The 21,717-nt window shown below is 33.5% G+C and overlaps 2 protein-coding genes across 2 annotated transcripts; one reads left to right on the plus strand and one right to left on the minus strand.

Moving 5' to 3' along the window:
* Positions 1-4,611: 4,611 nt before the first annotated feature.
* On the minus strand, positions 4,612-13,305 carry LOC120074967 (SUN domain-containing protein 1-like). Its single transcript, XM_039028088.1, has 2 exons — positions 11,948-13,305; positions 4,612-5,231 (listed from the first exon to the last, which is right to left on the minus strand). The coding sequence occupies exons 1-2, from the start codon at positions 13,052-13,054 to the stop codon at positions 4,926-4,928; spliced, it is 1,413 nt and encodes a 470-aa protein (XP_038884016.1). The 5' UTR covers positions 13,055-13,305; the 3' UTR covers positions 4,612-4,925.
* Positions 13,306-17,404: 4,099 nt separating this feature from the next.
* Positions 17,405-20,653, plus strand: LOC120076203 (cleavage stimulation factor subunit 50-like). Its single transcript, XM_039029969.1, has 8 exons — positions 17,405-17,518; positions 18,258-18,293; positions 18,415-18,472; positions 18,798-18,898; positions 18,989-19,143; positions 19,357-19,465; positions 20,088-20,144; positions 20,239-20,653. Exons 1-8 carry the CDS (start codon positions 17,405-17,407, stop codon positions 20,392-20,394), a joined length of 786 nt encoding a protein of 261 aa, XP_038885897.1. The 3' UTR covers positions 20,395-20,653.
* Positions 20,654-21,717: the final 1,064 nt, after the last annotated feature.

The following is a 21,717-nucleotide window of genomic DNA, read 5'->3' on the forward strand; positions in this document are numbered from 1 at the left end:
ATGGCTTGCCTTTTCTCTTTTTTCAAAACTCATAATAATAATAATAAACAGAAACTTTCTTTGTATTTTTCTCTTTGGATTATTATTATTTTGGCTCCAACTGGAGATTGATGAATAAATATTACTGTAATTTAATAGACAGCCATCATGAATATTCAAATCACCGATAATCCAAACAATTCAGATTATTCAACTCAAGTCGTAAGAATTTGGTTAGGTTTGTTTTAATTTTGGTTTGGATTAAATTTTTTATGTTCTTCTCGGGTTGAGTTGAATTCGGGTCACACTTTTAAAAATTCGGATTGACCCAGCCTAGTCCGAATTCTAATATTGTTAAAAATATATATATTATAACTCATAATATTATACCTCATATATATTTTTATGATGTTTGTATGAAATTTGTAATAGATATTTTGAATTTTGATATCTAACATTTGGGTTTTATGAAATTTTAATTATTAGTATGTGTTGTATACAAATTTAAGTATTTTAAGTTAATACAAAAAGAAAAAGAAAATAAATAATTCGACAACCCAACCCAACTTGGAGACCTTATTCGGGCCATTTGGGTAGTCAACTCGACCAACCCGAATTCCAATCCAATCCAATCTATGTACTCCTAACAACCATATTTCAATCTATTTGGTTAGATTATAACTTATTCATTGAAAATTAAGGTCGGTTTGATATTGTATTTTCCTTGTGCTTATATTTGTTTTTTTAAAAAAAAAAATACAAAAAAGAAAATTTTGTTTATTATCTTTTAGAATGGACAAAATTAATCATTTTTTAAAATTAATATTAACAAGAAGGAAGAAATTCAGGGATTTGTTGAATGAGAGCTATTTTAAAACTAGTTTTCTAAGAAAACAAAATAACAAACATATTATTTTTTATTGCTTTCAATTATTATCATGTTTCCCATGTTTATACCTTTCCAACATCTAAATTTTCACAATTCTATATATATATTTTTTTCAGTTAGAGAATTAAATGATGGATCTTTAAAATAATAATTAATGTTTAATCTATTGATGATTACATAATTTAATCATTAATATCATATTTTTCTATTGCATTTAACACAAATTTTATGTCACTTGTTGATTTGATGTCCAACTCGAAACATATAACTTAGAATTCAAGTTCATGTCATATCATACATATATGTTAAATTAAATGCAATCTGAAATTTCATTTTTAAAAGGCTAAAATAAAATATTTGAAAGTAAATATAAAAATTAAGAGACTACAATGGAATTTAAATCTATTTTATTGGTATATGTTGATTTATTTTTATGAAGGACCTTTCTAATTTCTTAGAACAATTAAAGTTGTTCTTCCTAGAAGAATAATTATTTGTTTTGTTATATTTTTAGTAAGGACAATTTTATTTAGTACAATATTCAATAGCTCTTTTTTAGCTTTACAATATTTAATAATTTTTGAACTTTCACAAATTACTTGATAATAATTTTTAAATAAAAAATTTAAACAAAACCAAAAGTTTGTTTACGAACCACTAATAGATTATTGTTTGGTTTTTCGTTTTTTAAAATTAGATTTATAACACTACTTCCACTTATTGATTTTTTTTTTGTTACCCTGGTTATCAATCTTTCAAGAGCATTTAAAAACTTTTAGAAATATAAACTCTAAACCTTAAAAATTAAAGTTCAAAATAAACATCATGGTAAGAAAATGACGAAAAAATAGGTACAATTTTTAAAATAAAAAAAAAAACCAAAAACTAAAGGACAAATGAGAGATGTGAGAATCATTTTATATATCTAGTCCCTACAACCCTTCTTAAATATGTATGGAAAAAACATAAAACTAAAAATAAGAAACATCATTAAACACATAACCTATTTTGTACTATAAGAAGTAAAGAAAGCAAACTATTAGTTGTCAAACACATTCTCAATAATGAAAATGGGAACCAATTGAAGTAAGAAGCAAAGGATTTAAAAAAAAAAAACCAATAATAATGACTTTAAAAAAAGAAGCACATTTTTATCTCATAGAACCTTGAAATTCTATAGTTAAGGATAAAAAAAATGTTCTTATTCTTGTCTTATTAAGTGTTTTTTTTTTTAATTGCTTTTTCTAGTGGAAAGTTGACAAACCCCATTATTTTCTCACTAGTAATTTATAAACAAATTAACCTTATTCTTCTTCAAAAGAGAAATATAAACATTGTCATATCCCATCTACCCATTTCATCATCATCATCTTTAAATTATTCTAGAACAAATTAAAGTGAAAAATGGGAAAGAATCTTAATTAAAAAGAAAAAAAAATTAAAAGTTGAGAAGAATGGAAAAAAGATAGAATAATAATAACTATAAGATGGTCCCAACCCAAAGAGATAATTATATAATAATTAAGAAGCAAAAACATGAGGGGAACCAAATGTTGGGTTAATGTTTGCCTCATTCACAAGCTAAAGAAAAGAAAAACATTCATAGATCCTTAAATAAAGGGGATGAGCATAAAACTTTTTTAATTACAAAAACTACTTGAAGTATGATGGTACTTGTTATTATACTCTCACTTTCAATTGTAAAAATTGAGTCTCTAAACTTTTACAAGTGTTAAAATTGAACCTTCAGACTTACGATAGTTATAAAAATTGAACCCCAAAATGGTAAAAATTTAAGGAAAGTTTTCATAAATAGAAAAATTGTCAAACTATTTACAGAAATAGCAAAAAAAAAAAAAAAAAAAAAACATTGATAGATACTGATAGCTAGCAATTTCTATCATTGATAAATACTAATAGGTTTTTATTAGAGTCTATAAACCTCTATCAAAGAATATTAAAATTTTGCTATTTTGTGTAAATAATTTTCCTTTTTTTTTTTTTAATTTTCGAAAAGGCCCCGAAATTTAACCTTTAAACTTATACAATGGTAATAATTTCTACATTCACGTAAGTTTTTGAGATTCCATTTTATCACTCGTATAAGTTTGAGGGTCCAATTTTTACGATTGAAAGCTTGAGAATGTAAATACAAGTACCACCGTACTTCAGTGATTATGTTTGCAATTTACCTTTGTTTTTTCCCTTCAACTAGTTAGGGCAAAGAGTGTTTTTATTTATTTGTTTTGTGAGAAAGGTTATGTGTTTCTTTGTTTGTTCTTCTTTGCTTAGAAAGAAACCACTCTCACCACATTTCTCAAGATTTTTTTTTTGTTCTTTATTATTCTATTCATCAAAGAAAAATGTGGTCCTCTACATATGTTCCAACTATTTATGAGAATGTTTGAAAACAGTATAATAAGCTCTTTTTAATGGCCAACAAAACCCAATGAATGAGATTCTTTGATCTATGAGAATACCTTTTTTGGGGCAAGTTTTGCAGATGTGTAGCCTAAAGTTGATGCTTTAACTTACACAAAAATTAGTTGATTACAAAAGTGTTTGATATATAAAGTATGTTTAAAATTAGTTGCTTACATAATTGTTTGATGTATAAAGTTTGTTTAAAATAAGAATATTTTTTATGATTGACTCAATCTCTACTAACAGATTCTCAACTCCACTTCCCTTTTAACACAATTTCAAACTGACTTTCATCTCCAAGAACTTGACTTAGTGGGTGTCATCAAACTAAGAAAAAAGTAAAACAAAATACATCAATACTTCTATAAAAAATTGTCGCCTTACAATTTATAAGTTTGTTTATTATTTTTTTTTTTTTGAAAAGTATTTAGGTATGAATAAAATGAAATTGACACGACAACCAATATGTAGAAGTAGAAAGACATACATGACATTATTTACGACATCATTTATATAAATTAATGTGACAATTGTTGCATAAGAATTGATTGTACAAATAATTAACTGAGCCAAACCGAATATAATTCAATTGGTATCTAAATGTGTTGGTAACTATGAAATCTGTGATTCGAATCCCCCTATCCCAAGAGTACTAAAGATGAAATGATTTATCTGAAATTTATTGAAATGAAATAAATTGTACAACAATTATTACCTTTTTGAATAGTTATAACTAGTAGTACATATGCATTCCAATTGAAATAAAGATATTTTGGAACAAATTTTAAAATTCAATGGTAAAAATTAAACTTCTCAAACTTGAAAAAGATTCAAGTATTTTGTGCAATTTAATTTAAATATTCTTACAATCATCAACTTTATATGCTAGCTATGAACAATTTCCTATAATGGATTATTTACCAAGGATTCAAAAGATCCATATTAGGCAACAATTTTTCATTTCATTCAACACTTTTAAAAAGTAAGCTTGTTTATTAGGGGCTACTCTTTAAAAGGTTTTTGGAACTTTTATCTAGCCATGATTACAATATACTTTTTGAAAAGGTTATTTCAAAAGCTTAACCCATCATCGTTTCCCATAATACTTAACAATCTTCTTCATCTTTTTTTTTTTTTTTTTTTTAAAGAGGTATTGTAATTTAAGTGTGGAGGGGAAAATCGAATCTCAAACCACGAGGTTCATAGTATGAACATCATGCCAGTTGAGCTACGCTCTTGTTGGCATATAATGTTCTTAATTTCAAACATATAATGTTCTCTAATCATAAATAGTCAAGAGAAAGAGAGAGAGAATAGAATTTAGAGCTCACCTTTGAATAGGACTTTGAGAAGCTTTAGGAATCAAACAGGCCTGCACTGCACAGTAAAAAAAAATTCATAACCCCACAAATTCCATCTGTTTACAATGCCTTAAGAGGAAAAAGAAAGAAGATGAAGTTAAAAGTAGGAAACAACACCTGTGCCCACTAACCAAAAGATTCTAAGTGTGAGGGCTATGGTTCTAAATAAAGAATAAGGACAGGGAATGTAACAGTTACAAGGATAATACAAACTTGGAAGTTGGAACCCAATACAAGCTTGGCTGCTTGGCTGCTTGGCTGCAGCCCATCCATCATGACTGTGTCGCCATCATAGAAACAGAATACGGTTCGTGACCGTGAACCCTCACACGATAGATGCAAGTATGAGATGTGCTACCATGGTTGGATGAGAAATCTAATCGGATCATGTCAACGAGACCAGAGCCTGGTGTCTCCACTACGTCGAATGTCTGGGCATTGCTCTTCTTGAGGTCATATGTAAACTCGGCCAAGAGGAACATCTTCTCAGCATCGGCAGCAGAATTTGCATCGTCCCCTTGAAACCATCCAGATACCCTGCAATCCTTAGGTGCGCTTGATCTATCATATGCCACACTCTGTTCCAGAAAAGTCAATTGTGAAGCCATATTGGTGAAAAATGGTAAGGTAAACCAAATCCAGATGGAAAAGAAGCAAGAAATTGCACGGTGGTATGGAACTGATAATACATATAGCTAAAATCAGAGACTCGTATGTTAACACGAAATACAAATTTAATCAGCCAGAGAAGAAGCTGGCAAAGTAAAATTCAATCCAAATAGTCAACACACTATCAAATGCTATATATCCTGTCTTAAAACTTGGGAAGCTATCCGACTCAATCATTTGCACCATTAAAGCTTTAGGCCCTTTGGATAACTATTTAGGTCTCGTTTGGTAACCATTTTGTTTTTTAAAATTAAGCCTATAGACACTACTTCCACTTTCAAATTTCTTCCCTTTTTATCTACTTATCACCAATGGTTTAAAAAACCTAGCCAAAATTTTAGAACTTAAAAAAAATCGTACTTAAGAAAAATGCAAATCATGGTAAGAAATGTAGATGATGTATGCTTAATTTTAAAAAACAAAAACCAAAAACAAAATGGTACCAAACGAAGTCTTAGTTTTTTGTTTTTAGTTTTTGAAAATTAAGCCTATTTCTTCACAATTTCTTACAATAGTTTTCATCTTTCTTGAGTAAAAGAGTTGAATTCTTAGCCAAATTTCACAAACAAAAATAAGTTTTTAAAAATTACTTTTTTTTAGCTTTCAAAACTTGACATGGTTTTTGAAAACATAAGAAGAAAGAGGTGTTTGTAAATTTTCAAAAACTAAAAACAAAAAACCAAATGGTTACCAAACGGGGCACTTCAGAAGCCATTTGTCCTAATCTTTGCACCATTTTTTTCTTTCTATTGTCAATACATTCAATATGCACCTTGTACTCTTGGGCAGGAAAGAAGGGGAAAAGTCGAGACAGCTTACCAGTTACCACCATTACTAAGAACAACTAAACTTTGATTCAATTAATGGGAACCGCTTTGGAAAAACTAGCTTCCCAACAAAAGCGCATATGCCATTACTTGAATGATCAGAAATGCATCTAGCCTACTTTCTTGCTCCAACTCCTCCCAATAATATCACAATCCATTGAAGCATTAGGATTTACACTCATGGGAGAGCGGAGGATTTAGTCATTTGACAGGAAAACCAGCCAACGACAGTACTATGTTCTCCAATTTAAAGTCACTGCCCATAGTTGTGATATTTGGAAAAATAAATAATAAAATAAAATAAAATAAAAAGAAAGAGATAGAGAAAGTGTTTGTGTATAAATAATGGAAGTAGGTGAAGAGCTTTTAGACTAGGAAGTAGCAACCTCTTGAATAAGTCCCAAAGGAATATTCGCCACCCACCAATAGAACCTAGTCCACTGGACAAAAAGTGACCTATTTGTTGACAGAATAATGCCTTTTCAAAATTCCACTTCCATTCACACAGTACACATACAACAGTGAAGCGACTTGAGACTTGCAAGTTCCATGAAAGTAAATTATTTTTAAATAAAACATTCTGACTTGCAAGTTCCTGGGAAGGTACAACTTTTTGTGTGGCAAATTTACATGGGAGAGCCAACAATATAGACCATATCCAGCGTCACTCTTATTTGGTGTTTTTCCCACAGTGGTGCATTCTCTGCAAGCATCAGGGAGAGGATCTCCTTCATCTGTTGAGGGATCGCCAGTTTGCTTAGTCTCTTTGGGCTTGTTGGTTGAACTCATTTGGGTTTTCATGGGCACAGACACGAGACAAGACATGGACATGGACAAGACACAGCGATACGCCAATTTAAAAAAAAAAAAGAACTAGGATGCAGACATTGACATGTTGGGGATACACTCTTTTTATTTTTTTAGGATATATATAAATTTAATATAAAATACTAAATACACTCTACTAAAAAAAAAAAAAACCTTAAAACGTCAAGTTAATTAACAATTGTAGGAGATGAAACGTTTAGGTTTCTAACTTCAATTTTTTATGTTTATGTTTTTTATCTTCTCCATATTTTTTAAATCTTAGTTTTAAATATAATTGATTTGGGCTTCAAATTTGGGTCCAACATAAAAGGTTAGATTATTTTCTCTTTAAAAAAATTTTCTTGACGTGTCCAAGAAGTTCCCCAAACATATCCTCCTAAAATGGAGTCTTCGTACTTTATAGTTCATGGGTTTGGAATAGAGGTTGTTTCACCACAGTGAAGAGGAGCTCAACCTTCTCGTGATAAGGGCGCAGTCTTGTGGCACACTAGCCTCATTGCCATCTCATGGGGTATTTGGCTGGAGAGTAATAATAGGACCTTTCAGACAGGTCGAGAGGTCGTGTGGAGACGTTTGGGAGGTGGTGAGGTTTAATACCTCCCTGTGGGTGTTGGTCACTTGACCTTTTTGTAATTATGATCTTGGTTTGATTTTATTGGATTGAAGTCTTTTTCAGTAGTTACTTCGTGGGGTCCCTTTTTTTCTGTTGGCTTGTTTTTTATATGCCCTTGTTATTCTAATTTTTTTTCAATGAAAGCTCGATTTCTTACCAAAGAAAATTGAATCGTCAAATCTCACCAAAACAGGAGTGCAGGCTTTCATTTTCAATCGAAGATGGTTTAGAGACATGAGAACTCATAATGTAACATGGGTAGAGCTGCAATGGAATAAGGGTTGCTCCGGTAGGATTCAAAGAAGAAGAGGAAGCACGAACTCTTGATGTAGAAGCTACAATTGGAGATTTGGTAAATAACCCAGGTTTCAAAGGTCTTTGATCCCATGCAAACTCAACTGGATAAGAATCTTATGCTGATTTTCTCTTTCTCCTTGATTGATTTCCATAAAGTTCATACTTTGAAAGAAACAAAACCAACTTGTTGGAACCAGCACATTCTTAAGTGGATGTCTTTTTGCTTCGGAAGTTGGATATATAGGGTATTTTCTCAGTGAGGTTGGTTTTGATAGCCCTTCAAGAGAAAGAAGGATTCTGGATAAAGAACTGTACCACCTGTGATTTGGGAAGGAAATGCCCCAAAAAGGTAAATTTCTTTATGTGGACAACATCCTTTAGAAGCACCAACACTATGGGCAAAATTCAGAAAAGAAATCCTATTCCTTGCATTTTTCCCAGGTTTGTGTAATGTGTAGTAGAAGTAACGATCTCTCTCTCATCTCCTGCTGCATTGATGGAATAACCTTTATCTGAATGGTGGTTCAGAGACAAAGAAAAAGTGCGTTGGATTAATCTATCAAGGGCCATCCTTTGGCAGATATGGAAGGAAAGAAATTCAAGAGTAGATAAGAATACTTCTCTAGCCTATTTTTGTAAACTCGTACTGTTTACAGCCTCCGATTGGAGTGTCCAACAAAAGTTTTTTTTTCTTCTTTTGTAATTACTCCAACTATCCTTGAGGAAAAGGGATCCTTATCCCTTTGTCCCTCGGTTGTTTCTTCAACTGATGCCCTTTTGAATGAAAGCATATTTCTGCTTCTCATATTTCCAACAAAAAATAAAATAAAATAAAATAAAAGACAAGAACAAGAACAAGAACAAGAACAAGAACAAGAACAGAACAAAATAAAACCAACTAAATTAAAGCTAATCTAGAGGGATAGGAATTACAATCACACTCAAGCATTACCAAGGCAGCTGATTGAGTGGTTTCTTTCTATAAACTGTGGATATTAAATATTCAAATAAAGATGTAAATCTTAAACCATGGAAAGAGAAATACTCTCGATCTCATTCCAGAAGATAATGCAAAACATATCCTTATCTCCCAATCATTAGGCCTTTGTATAAAGATTAAAGAAGGAAGAGTACCTGGGACCAAGAATTTCTCTAGGTATGTGACTTCTCCAAGCAGTTTGGAGGGTGGTTTCTTTAGCCTTTTGACTATTACTGGTGCAACTGCAATCAACAGACTGCACAAGGTAATTTGTTCGGTTTCTTTTTGGCTACACGTTGAGGGACTAGCGAAAGTCTCTTAAAAATGTAGTATGCCACAACTTGGGAGTTATGAATTCAGAGGAGGCAAATAATGTTTTGAAATTCTCCTTGAAAAACTTTAGAGGTCTATGGCAATGTTGGAGTTTTAGTCAAGGATATTCTTTAGTATTTTCCTTTTCTTAGACACACCATTGAAGAGTATTTTGAAGTTTATATTGGGCTAGTAAAAAGAACTAGAAGATACCCTATCTTCAATCTTCATCACCCCCCTTCAGAATAGATTTCTGGAAGTATGTCTTGTATAACACAAACATAAGAAAAGAAAGCTGCCCTCTCCAACTCCAAATATTTTCAAACCTTCTCTACCTCCAATCTCAAAATGACTATAAAGTCGACCACCTACCACCAAGGTCATCCTTTCCGATATATATCACACGAAGATTAATATAAGAACATGCAACCTAACTTGTCCCAAGCGCAATGGCTAGAAAACACTTCTTGAGGGCATGACATCAATCTTTAGTGGATACGGGTCACTTAAATTAATTTAATATCAGAAAATTAAAATAATATTGATAAGATGGGAAAATTTCAGAACTAAATAAAAATCAAATTTAAGAGCTCAATTTACATATTCAATAAAAATTGAGTCTACTGCATTGATAAACATAAATGATTTTTTTTTTTTTTTGAATGAAATCAACAACTTTCATTGAGAAAAAAAATGAAAGAATACATGGGCAAACAAAACAAACCAAGCCCACAAAAACACCCCTTCTAAAAGAAGGGGATTCCAACTAGGTAAGATGTTTCCAAGAGAATAATTACAAAAGACCTTCATGCCAAAGCCCAAAGCAACACATGAAATCTCACTAAGGACCAAATCTTGCAGGGGTCCCTATCCCTACCTCTAAACACTCTATTGTTCCTCGCCCCCCAAATGTCCCACAACACAACATACACCCCAGCAAACCACAAAAAAGCGGCCTTTCTCTCTGAAAGGTGGATGGAGGAGGAACTCCCCAATCATAACATGCAGATCCCTCTGACGAGCAATTTGCACATCGAACTCCTGCAGAAAGTAATTCCACACAACCCGAGCATACTGACAGTCCCAATGGAGATGATTTGGGTCTTCCTCCGCCTTCCAACAAAGAATACAACAGAAAGATCCCATTAACGAAGTCATCTTCCTAGCAAGCCTATATAAAGTGTTCACCTGACTAAGCAAAACTTGCCAAGTAAAGAATCTAATTTTCTTTGGAATCTAAATCCTCCAAACCACATCAAACACTGAATTCCTAGCAGGGGAAGGGTCCAAAAACATCCTAAAAAAGGACCTGCAAGAAAAGCCTTCACTAGGGCTAAGACTCCAAATACGAACACCCCTACTCCCCTCCTCCCCTCCCTAAAGGTATACTCATCCAGTAAAGAAAGAAAAGAGGTAACCTCTATTGTTTCCCTATTGGATCGATAAATTACAACAAAACCCGAAAGAAAAAGACACGAAGTTCCCAAACCAAACCAAGAAATCAAAGACCGACCAATTTTTTAAGGAGGATAAATGATAAAGGTGAGGAAAAGCAGCGGATGAAGGACTACTGATCTTTCCAGAAATACGTCTCTTTGCCATCCCCATGATACAACGGACCAAATGAGACAAAGGGGGAAACTCAAGCGAAATATCTTTCCACGAATTTGGTGTGTGCCTTTAACCCCTTTCTCCACCCAATCAAAGGGATGGTTGCCATGCTTACTCGCAATAATCCTACGTCATAAGTATTCGGGCTCAAGGGCAAAACGCCAAAGCCATTTGGCCAATAGAGCTTTATTTCTAATCCTTAAATTACCAATCTCCAACCCTCCTTGGTTAATGGATAGCCCAACAATCTCCCAACTAACCAAATGAGAGCCCTTCCCTTTATCCACCCCTTCTCAAAAAAAATCTCTCATAAACTTTTCAAGGCTCTTATAAACCGAGCTACGAGCCCAAAACAGGGAAAGGTAATATATAGGCACACCACTAAGCACCGATTTAACCAGAGTTAGCTTACCAGCTTTGGAAAAGAGACTTTTCTTCCATGCGGTTAACCTTTTACGGATCTAAATAAGTTTTTAGCACTTAAAAACAATCATAAAAACAAAAGGAATGGTATAAGGCAATAGTGTGCAGATACCGAATACAGATTTCACACTCATTGTTTAGAAAATATGTCTCCTTAGTCCCAGTTTTGAACAAAACATATCCGATGACTATATTCTGCCCTCATTTTAACTATGATGGTCTGTATTATAGAACTCGTTTCAGTAAAGAAAAAGGTCGTGGAAATGGAAGGGGACGAGCAGTCCAATATATCTATCAGAAAAAAAAAAAAATTCAAAATTCGATAGTCAGTGACACTCATGAAGAAGCCGGAAATTACATTACACTACTACACTGCAAGTCTGCAAGTCTGCAACACTCATCCAATCAAGGTGTCTACAAATCTACAAATCTATTTCTCCTTCCTAAGTTTCCTACTAAAATAGTACCACCTGAAGGCCCCAACATAACTAAGAAGAGAAGGTAAATGATGCATTTATAACTCCCAAAAACATTCATGGTTTTCTTCACAACCCATGGGATACAATCCAATTTGTATGTTTTTTAATCAAAGCCCGGTTAGTACCCACTAATAAGTGCTCATTCATACTTCAGCGATTGTCAAATATAAAAATTTACTGAATAGAAACACGTATTTGGACTTTAAAACAAAAGCTTCACACAGCAAACAATTCTAAGAAGCAATAAAAATATCACCTTGGCAACATGCTCCAAAGTAATAGCTTCTGGAACAATTGCAGTCCGCAGCTTAATTTGAACGAACCCACTACTTCCTTTCAAGGGGAAGCACTGCCCAGGCTCCCCAAAGCTAGGTTTCAGCAGCTTATCCGCATCACTGTGAACCCCATTCCTCACACTTCTCGAAAACCAATTACTTGTTCTTCCTCTATGCGGATCCGAATGCTTTACAACCATTGCCCCACCAGAAGCAAGAGCATAATCCACTCTACCAAGCCCATCAGCCGCATGTTTCTCAATCTCCTTCTCAATCATCTCCCTTGCAAATGCCCTTATATCATCCAAATTCGAAAATCGCTCATCAAATTCACCGTTTTTGGCCTTCTTCAATTCCTCATAAATCTTATCAAATTCTTGCTTTGACAACCAATCCCCAGCCTTCAACTCGCTCAAAGACCTTTCCAAATCTTCCCCCTTGTTCTGCAGCTTCTTCAAACCGCTATCAAGATCAGCAGTTTTCTCCTCAATCTTCTTGTTAACTTCCCTTCTCAATCCCCCAACCTCATTCTCAATCTTCCGATCAACAACCTCCACTTGAACCTGAAACATCTTACTAGTAGTCTTCAAGAGTGCTTCAACTTCCGCAATCCGCCCCTCCACTTCCGAAAACCCCATCTGATTTCCCACCGCTCCTTCACCAGACTTAAGGGCTAATTTCCTAATCATTTGAGCCAATCCCAAAAGAACCAACAAAAGAACAAAATTCTTCGTAAAGACACTAAGAATGGTGACCCATCGAGGCTTCTCGGCCTTCGTAAGTACCTTTCTACTCCGCCGCGGGGAGATGGTAGAATTCGCAACAGCTTTCTTGATCTGAAGTGGATCCCTAGAAGACCGCTCGAGAACAACCTCACCCCTAATCGAATGATGACTCATATCCCTACCATTTCCACCGGCGACTTTATCATCGGCGGCACCACCAGTCCCGACAGTAGCAGTATTCGAAAGAGGGTTAACGCCATCAGTGGCCAACAATTCAATACTTGCCCCTTTCCTCTCCGAGGCCAAAACCGGCCTCCTCCGCGCCGCCGGATTCGCCGTTATCGAGACGGTCGAAGCCGACATTTCTGTAGACAGATTGTCGCAATCCCGACTGCAAAAACAAAACAAAAAAAAATCCCAGAAACGCAAGAAGCCCTAACAGTGAAGGTCAAATTTGAAAAAACGTACGAAGATTAGAAAAAGAGAGTGTTTATGTAGACTGAGATTTTGAAATTTCTGAGAAGAAACAGAGAAATTTGGGAGGGACGGTGGCAGAATTTGATTTCCGAATCGAGAAAAAATGATTTGCATAAAACTGAATTAAATTAACCGACGCATCGGCTGAAAGAAACCGACCGTTTTGAATTTCTGTACGACTAATCTCTGGGCCGGGCTGGGCTGGGCTTGGCTTCGATTATCAGCGGCCCATTATCATATGAAATTTCGTAAATACCCTTCAAGAAGTTTATGCTTATTAGACTCCTATGGAGGGGCCTTATGGGAAATAGGGCAAACCGAGAACCAAACATGCATGTTGGAAGATTTTGAATCAACTATAATTGTTACATCTATCAAAAGGAATTTTCACCGACTAAAGGTATATAGGAGTGTAAGTTTTCTACAAATATTTAACCTTTTTACCCTTCGGGTAATGTTCTTATTACTAGGAGGCTTCGAGACAATTGGAGTGAGTGATGTTAATCCTATGCAGCCTCTTAAACTTAGAGAAATGAGATTTGGTTCATAAAGGGAGTTCAGGACGATTATATTGATTCTCATTTGTATGATTCTGGAGATTCATATTTGTTCCAGTGTTTCAAGGGAGGATGCTGGTCTTGTTAACATGAAAACTTTAAATCTATATTAAATACATTAATCATAGGATTATTCATGAAAGATTGATCATGGTTCTAAACTGGCTATTCTCTTCCTCATCCAAAACTCCGAATGACCTTAGTGAGATCTCTCTTTAGATTGGTTGTGTACTGTTTTGATATATTGGGGACCATAGTCCTACGTCTCTTTATATACTAGTTTAATTAGTGTTCTCATTAAACCCTAATTAACGAATGTGCTTCTACCCATTAAGACCATACTCAATTAGGAATCTAGAACCTTAATTAATTAGATTACATAATATGACCAAATCTAATAAAATAGCCCATAAAATAACCTAATGTGATAAATTACTAATCCACATATATAGTCCATAGTATTATTGTTTAAAAACGTCTAACAATCTTCCACTTGGGCTATGTCTGTGTACCTTATATAATTAAATCACATAAACGTTAAGCGTGCATAAACAAGTTATTTCAATAATAGAATTCTACTTCGATTCAATCGATCCATCTCCTGTATTAGCACGAAATCAAGATGGCTTTTGTCACTACTCTTGTAACTAAACATTTCTTGATCACCAATTTCAATACATTCAATGACATAGATCAAGTATGGATGGATAGCATGGAAACTACATGCAAAGTGATCTATAAGATCATACCTGTTTCCAACTGATCCAAATTCCTTAGTGAGATCATTCTTAAAAACTTTATGCTTAATCGCATTTGCTAAACCGCATGCATGATAAACAAGTCAGATAATAAAATATAAACCATTGACTTTATTCTATATAGAAAATAAACAAAATAAGGTCAAAAGAACATCCTCAATAACAAACTCCCACTAAACCATGAAATCAGAAAAGTGACTAACACGCATCTGAGCAACATGCTCATGAAAAACTTTAGGTGGTAAATCTTTAGTCAATAGATCTGCCACCATAGATTTGTTCCTATGTGTTCTATCGAAATTTGACCATTTTGAACCCTTTCTTTAATAACCAGAAACTTCATGGACTTCGTATTGCTTTTGTTGTTGTTGAAATGCATCACTGCCGACTTATTGTCACAAAATAATTTTAGTGGTCTTTCTATGTCAACCACTATCTATAGCTTAGTGACAAAAATTTGCAACCATATTCCATGATTATATGCCTCATAACGTACAACTCCGCAACCATGGGAGAAGAAGCCATCAGTGTTTGTTTAACACTTTTCTAGGATACAACTCCTCCTGCCAACATGAAGCTATAACATCGCTATGAAGATATAGCATGAAGATATCAACTCGAATTTTTTTCATTAAGCTTCTTTCAGCTATATCTTCGTTTGAGCTCTGATTTAAGTGATTCAAAATGTGTTGGAACCTTGGTTTCAATCTCTACACAATAGGCACTTCCAAACACTCAAACGGTTAATAAATAAAGTAGATTTATTATCATCAAAATATTAATTAATTAATTAATTTGAGATTAAAGGTAAAAAAACCAACATCTTCTCAATTAAAAAGTTTCATAATTTCCAAAGCATCAAACTCCACCTCGAGAGGCAGATTCGAGTTGGTAACGACACACAACCCTTCCACAAGAGCTTCAACTTCAAGCATGTCGACGCTCCACCTCATCAAAATCAACTTTGGAACCCCCTAGGATCACACAACTGTTATGGTCCCGAACAATCCAACCCAATCCCCCTTCCTTCCTTTTCCGTTTGATCAGGTCGTATCCACATTTAACTTCCAGTTGTTAACAACATATGAAGACCATGGAGAAAGAAGATAGGCGGGAGGGGAATCAACGTAGCAAGACCTATTAGACTTATGAAGTTAATAGATAGAAGCTCATTCCAATTAATTAGGGTTTAATAGGAACCCTAATTGAACTAGTATATAAAGAGATCTCAGGACTATGGTTTCCAATATACCAAAATAGCATCTTTCTTGTCTTTCTTGAAACCGATCTAGAGAGATCCAACTAAGGCAATAGCTACTTTAGAACCATCGTCAATCTTTCAATAGAATCCGATACGTATATATTCTTGACAATTTGGCATGAATGATTCTAGAGTTAAATCTATTTAATATAAATTTTAAATATTTATACTAAACAAATGGTATGAGACCATGATTTTCATATTAAATTATTGGTTTATATTCGTTTAGATTGATCTTGATTCTATTTTTCGTAATGAAATTTGAAGAATTTAAGAATTTTAAAATAAAGAAGGGTGCACTGCACCGATTTCCCAACCTCCGCCGGTGATACTCATGTGAATATGGAATTCTACTGTGGTTTTGTGGATTTCAGCCATTAGAAAATGTTTCGTCGATTTCGATAGAATCCAATTGATGGGTGCATTGTTTGGAAATTCGGTCTCACCGGTTCACCATCTGTGCAGTGGGGGTTTAATTTTTTTTTTTCTTTTTTTTTTTAGCAGTATGCTTTATTGCTAGTGTTGAATCTAATTCAATATTTGTATTGGATTTACCTTTTTTTTTTTAAATTGATTGTTAATAGTTTTGATTAATAAGTAATCAATCCATTTTTTTCCAATCTAGAATGAATCAATTCGATTTTAATTTGAGTGAAAGTATTGCCGTAAGTTAAATTGATTACTCAGCTTGTGGTTTTAAGTTTAAATTTGAGTAATCATGCTCTGGATTCAAGATTAATTGATCATGTTGTAGATTAAATTTAAATTTGATTGATATTTTGATGAATTTAAATTTAAATTTGATTGATGATATTTGGTGATATTCAAATTGTATTATGTGTATGTAATTATTGGGTGAAATTTGGTGAAGACTATTTGGTGGTCATTTTTTATTATTTTTGTACATTATCGTGTCTTATATTTTGGATTGAATTGGTCAAAATAATATGTTACTGAAGTAGCATTTGTTATCTAGATTAGTTTAATGTTAAAATATAAGATATGCATATTTATTAATTTATACGAATAATTATCGGCCCAAAGGAAGATAATTATTTGGCCAAATTACGGGTAGTGGTAATGAGTATGTGACAATTATACGGATTACTCAAAAAATAGTCGATCCAAAGAAATATTATTTTTTTATAGAGTTTTATTGTCAGTACTTTGATTACTACATTCAGTACCATTTACAGTCGGTATCTTTCCCAAAGGACATCAATATTGTGTTAGGTATTTGTAAAATGGGTCCACCTATTTTGTTATATTTTAATTGTAAGTATATATTTTGTGATTTATTATTTCAATTGGTCTTTACTCAAATATATGGAAAATTGAGTAAATCCCTAAGTTGAATGGATTGAACTTCAAGATTTTGAAGGAAAGCTTAGAGATATTTCTTGGGTGTATAGATTTGGACCTTGCATTAAGGATTGAAAAACCTACTTCTACTAAGGAACAACCAAATACGGCTAATATAGAGAAGTGGGAACGATCAAATCTCATGTACCTGATGATCATTAGGCACTCCATTCCGGAGTCTTTTCGGGACTCTATCACGGAAAGTGAAATTGCCAATAAGCTCTTTGCTTAATTTGAGAAATATTTTGCTAAAAATAAAAAAGGGGAAGCAAATAGTCTTTTGACTTCTTTAACTTCCATGAGGTATAAAGGCAATGGGAACATAAGGGAGTACATTATAAAAATATCCAATCTCGCAGATAAATTAAAAACACTTGATATCAAGATAAATGAAAATTTACATGTACATTTGGTACTTACCTCTCTTCCTGCACAATTCACTCAGTCTAAGATAAGTTATAATACTCAGGAGGATAAATGGAGTATTAACAAGCTTATCTCACATTGCAGCAAGAAGAATATATGATTGAAAGAGAAAGGACAGAAAGTGCTCATTTGGCAACTGACTCTCGTGATAAGAAGAAAAGGAAATCTACGGGTGCTGTAGAAAAGACATCTCAGAAGAATAAGAGCAAGAAACAGACTACTGAAAATGCTTGTTTTTTCTATAAAAAGGAAGGTAACTTCAAGAAAGATTGTTCCAACTACACCAAGTGACGTGTAAAGAAGGGTAAACTTCTTACTTTGGTCTGTTGTGAAGTTAATTTAGCTTATGTACCTATAGATACTTGATGGGTAGATTCTGGTGCCACTACTCGCATAAGTATATCAATGTAGAGTTGCCTGTGGAGTCAGCTGCCAAGTGATGCTGAAAGATTCATATATGTGGGCAATAGCAAAGCAGTTTCAATTGAAGCTATTGAGAATTTTAGATTACGTTTAAAAACTAGTTATTATTTGGATTTGAATGAAACTTTTGGTGTATCGTCATTTAATTTCTATTTCTAGTTTGGACAAATTTGGTTTTACTTGTTCTTTTAGAAATAATAAAATTAGTCTTTTTCAAGATTCCAAGCTTATTGCTACCAATTCTTTAATTGATAATCTGTATATGCTTGATTCTTCTGTTTCATTTAACAAGATCCTATTAGGTCACATTTCTAAAGAAAGCATTTAGAGTTATCCAGGTTTTGCTTGTATCTTATTGTACATTTGGCTGCAGCGTTCAAATCCTTCAGCAAATTTTACTTCTTTTACTTTAGAAGGCATTCTCTTGAATTCTTCCTTTTGCCTCTGTTTGTCATTAAGGATACCCATAACGTGCGTTCTATATCTCTTCATCCTTCAGGAGATTATCTCTTAGCAGGTATCATCTTCTTCCTTTTCATCAAGTGATAGCTGTTCTTTGCATTTTGATATTTGAAAAGCATGCAAGTACTGGTCTTTGTTATTAAAATTAAATTAGAATGCATTATAAACTTGAGTTCTATAACCAAGCTTTCCTCCCATTTCATGATTTTTTTACTTCTTTTGCTAATTAAATGAACATGTACGGGCACCCCTCCATAACCTCCCCTCTTTTAAGAGGAGTAAAAAGGAATGAATATTGCAATAGAGGGCGAGTTAAGCTAGCTATCCACCTACCAAAACTAACAGCTCGGTTTTGGCTTTGCTTGTACAAATGACTTCAGGAACGGATCATCCGATTGCCCACCTATACGATGTCAATACTTTTCAGTGTTTTCTATCTGCAAATGTTCCAGAAATAGGAAATAATGGAGCCATAAATCAGGTGCTATGAACTTCATTTTTCAAATTCTCAACAATCCAAATCCTATTAGATGTAGATAGAACTCACAGTTCATGCTTATTGATTATACAGGTCAGGTATTCAGCAACAGGCAGTATGTATGTCACTGCTTCAAAAGACGGTGCAGTTCGTTTATGGGATGGTGTGAGTGCAAAATGTCTTCGCTCCATTGTTAATGCACATGGCACAGCGGAGGCAACCAGTGCAAAATTTACAAAGGATGAAAGGTGAGCTTGCAACAATCATAATGGCTTTTCCAAGTACATGGAAGTTTCTGTTGAAATGTTCAATCTGTCATTTGATTGATTGACTTTCAGACTATTGGCTTACTCAAATGTATATGATTTTGTTACTTGCCTCTACAGCTCTTAAAAAATCTTATTGATCTTTTTATTGGTTTATTGGAGTTTTGTTTAATGACTCAATCATGGATATCTCAGGTATGTTCTCTCTTGTGGAAAGGACTCGAGTGTAAAGCTTTGGGACGTGGGGACGGGGAGATTGGTCAAACAATATGTTGGAGCTACTCATATGCAATTGAGGTGTCAGGTTTGGTTTCATTTCCAAAAGCTTTTTTCACTTTGGAGATTTACCATAGCTGGAACTCAAATCGGAATGTAATTGAAAACACGGTCAATAAGGGCCATAAAAATGATAAAGGGCTCGAAGAGAATGAGTTCAAGTTATGGTAGCCACCCATCTTATTTAATATCTTACAAGTTTCTTTGATAACCAAATCTAGTGGGCTCAGATAGTTGTCTCGTGAGAATAACAGATATGTAAACAAGTTGGTCCAAACGCTTACAAATAATTCAAAACAAGAATAATAAAAATAATTTCTTCGCCAGGGACATTCAAATACACATCTTTCCATCGTGAATTTAGACAGACAAAAATTAGTTCTACGCCTGCTTTGCTTTATCTCATGCTACGTTTTCTAATTCTTTAGGTTTCATAAATCTAGGCACAATCCAAACAGAACCTACATCATTGTAAATGATTTTCTCTAGTCAATCTAAACACAATTTTTAACCCTGGATTTAATAAACCAAAGCTTATTAAAATAAAGAGCCAAATATCTCTTTAGAAAATACTCAAAATTGTAATGGCAAGATTTGATGAACAAATTGTTTACATTTCCATCTGACATTCAATAAATTTTTTTGAACAGGCTGTCTTCAATGATACTGAGGAGTTTGTGCTATCAATAGACGAACCAAGCAATGAGGTTGATCCTGCTTTTGTTTTCACTTCTGAGAGCTGACATTGATGTCCTTTGCTAGCCTATGTTTTGAATCTGAATAAGATTTAAATGTTTGCAGATTGTTATATGGGATGCTTTGACAGCAGAGAGAGTAGCAAGGTGGCCTTCGAACCATGTCGGTGCACCTCGGTGGCTCGAGCACTCACCAACAGAGTCAGCCTTCATTTCCTGTGGGACCGATAAATCGATACGTTTTTGGAAGGAAATTCTCTAGTGTTGAGGAGAAGATGGGATTGTTTCATTATCCAATCCAAATGGAGGATTGATTAACGGCCAACTACAAATATAGCATAAATTAGAAGTATTTCATTAGTGTCCTATTTTGCTATTTTTTACATGAATTGACAAATGGGCATCATAATTTCATAAATGTTATGCCTCGAACACTATTCCGCCCTCATTCTGAATCACAATCTCCTCCATTCACGCCTGTGTTCTAAATACAAAAGGTGGTTCATTTTTCCAAATAAAAATTCAGAAGGGAAAATGTTCTCATGATTTCATTTCGTGATTTCCGTTCCAAAACTAGCGACAAAGGAGATGGGAGGAAAAACCTCGAAGCAACTGGTCGGATAACGATGAAAGCAATGATTTTTACCCCAATATATTGAAGCTTGGAATTTTTCCGCAATCAAACTCTCAATTGCTTAAATCCTATTTATTAATCATTTTATTTTTTTGTTTTATTTTTTAAAATTAAATTTTGGATACTACTCTTACCTCCAAATTTTTTCCTTTGTTATCTACTTTTTCATCCTAGATTTAAAAAATCAAGTCAAATTTTGAAAACTAAAAGTAACTTTCAAAAAGTTATTTTTTATTTTTAAAATTTGACTAAGAATTCAATTATTATACTTAAGAAAAATACAAATCATGATAAAAAAAATATAGATGTATAGGCTTAATGTTAAAAAATAATAACAAAAAACAAAATGATTATCAAACAAGCCTTACATTTTTTTTATGTTGAGTTGGGAATTGAAAGCATGTCAATAGATATATTACCTAAAAATAATCAATAAGTTTCCTCTCCATACTCTTGAAGATGGCATTGTGAATCAGTTTGTATCACTTTGAAGCAGCAATATATGAAAAACCAATTCTCGTATTTCCACTGGTAGGTTCAACCAAAATGCTCTGAGAATACATGAGAATTATGTAATTGAATACTCTGGGCCAGACCAGAAGATTTGTACTAACATCAACCAGTAATTGGAAATAATTGGGTAAATATTTCCAAGTTTTAAAAACAGTAACTGCAAGATCACTATTATGAAAAATATAGCTGAAAGTGAGTATTTAGTAATTAAAAAAATATTAAAGTTAAAAATTTATATCTTAAACCTATAGACGAAATTGAAACAAAACTCAAATCTCAAAAATAAAATTATCAAACTGAACTTACAGATTAAAAATGTAGCATTTTGAAACTTGTGAACAAAATAGAAACTAGACCCAAAATTTAGAGAAAAAAAAAGATATCTTTCCTTTTATAAAGATGTCATCACTCATCCGTTGTTTTGATATGTTATTACGC

Source organism: Benincasa hispida, chromosome 4, assembly GCF_009727055.1.
Source record: "Benincasa hispida cultivar B227 chromosome 4, ASM972705v1, whole genome shotgun sequence".
Taxonomy (NCBI): domain Eukaryota; kingdom Viridiplantae; phylum Streptophyta; class Magnoliopsida; order Cucurbitales; family Cucurbitaceae; genus Benincasa; species Benincasa hispida.

Bases quoted from the DNA above. Each gene is read 5' to 3' on its own strand.
- LOC120074967 (XM_039028088.1), bottom strand. From the start codon at position 13,054: ATGTCGGCTTCGACCGTCTCGATAACGGCGAATCCGGCGGCGCGGAGG. The intron at 5,232-11,947 runs GTGATATTTTTA...TTTCTGGAACAG, and splicing joins CTTTGGAGCATGTTGCCAAG to AGTGTGGCATATGATAGATC.
- LOC120076203 (XM_039029969.1), top strand. From the start codon at position 17,405: ATGAGGTATAAAGGCAATGGGAACATAAGGGAGTACATTATAAAAATA. The intron at 17,519-18,257 runs GTACTTACCTCT...AGATCCTATTAG, and splicing joins AAAATTTACATGTACATTTG to GTCACATTTCTAAAGAAAGC. The intron at 18,294-18,414 runs GTTTTGCTTGTA...TTTGTCATTAAG, and splicing joins AAGCATTTAGAGTTATCCAG to GATACCCATAACGTGCGTTC.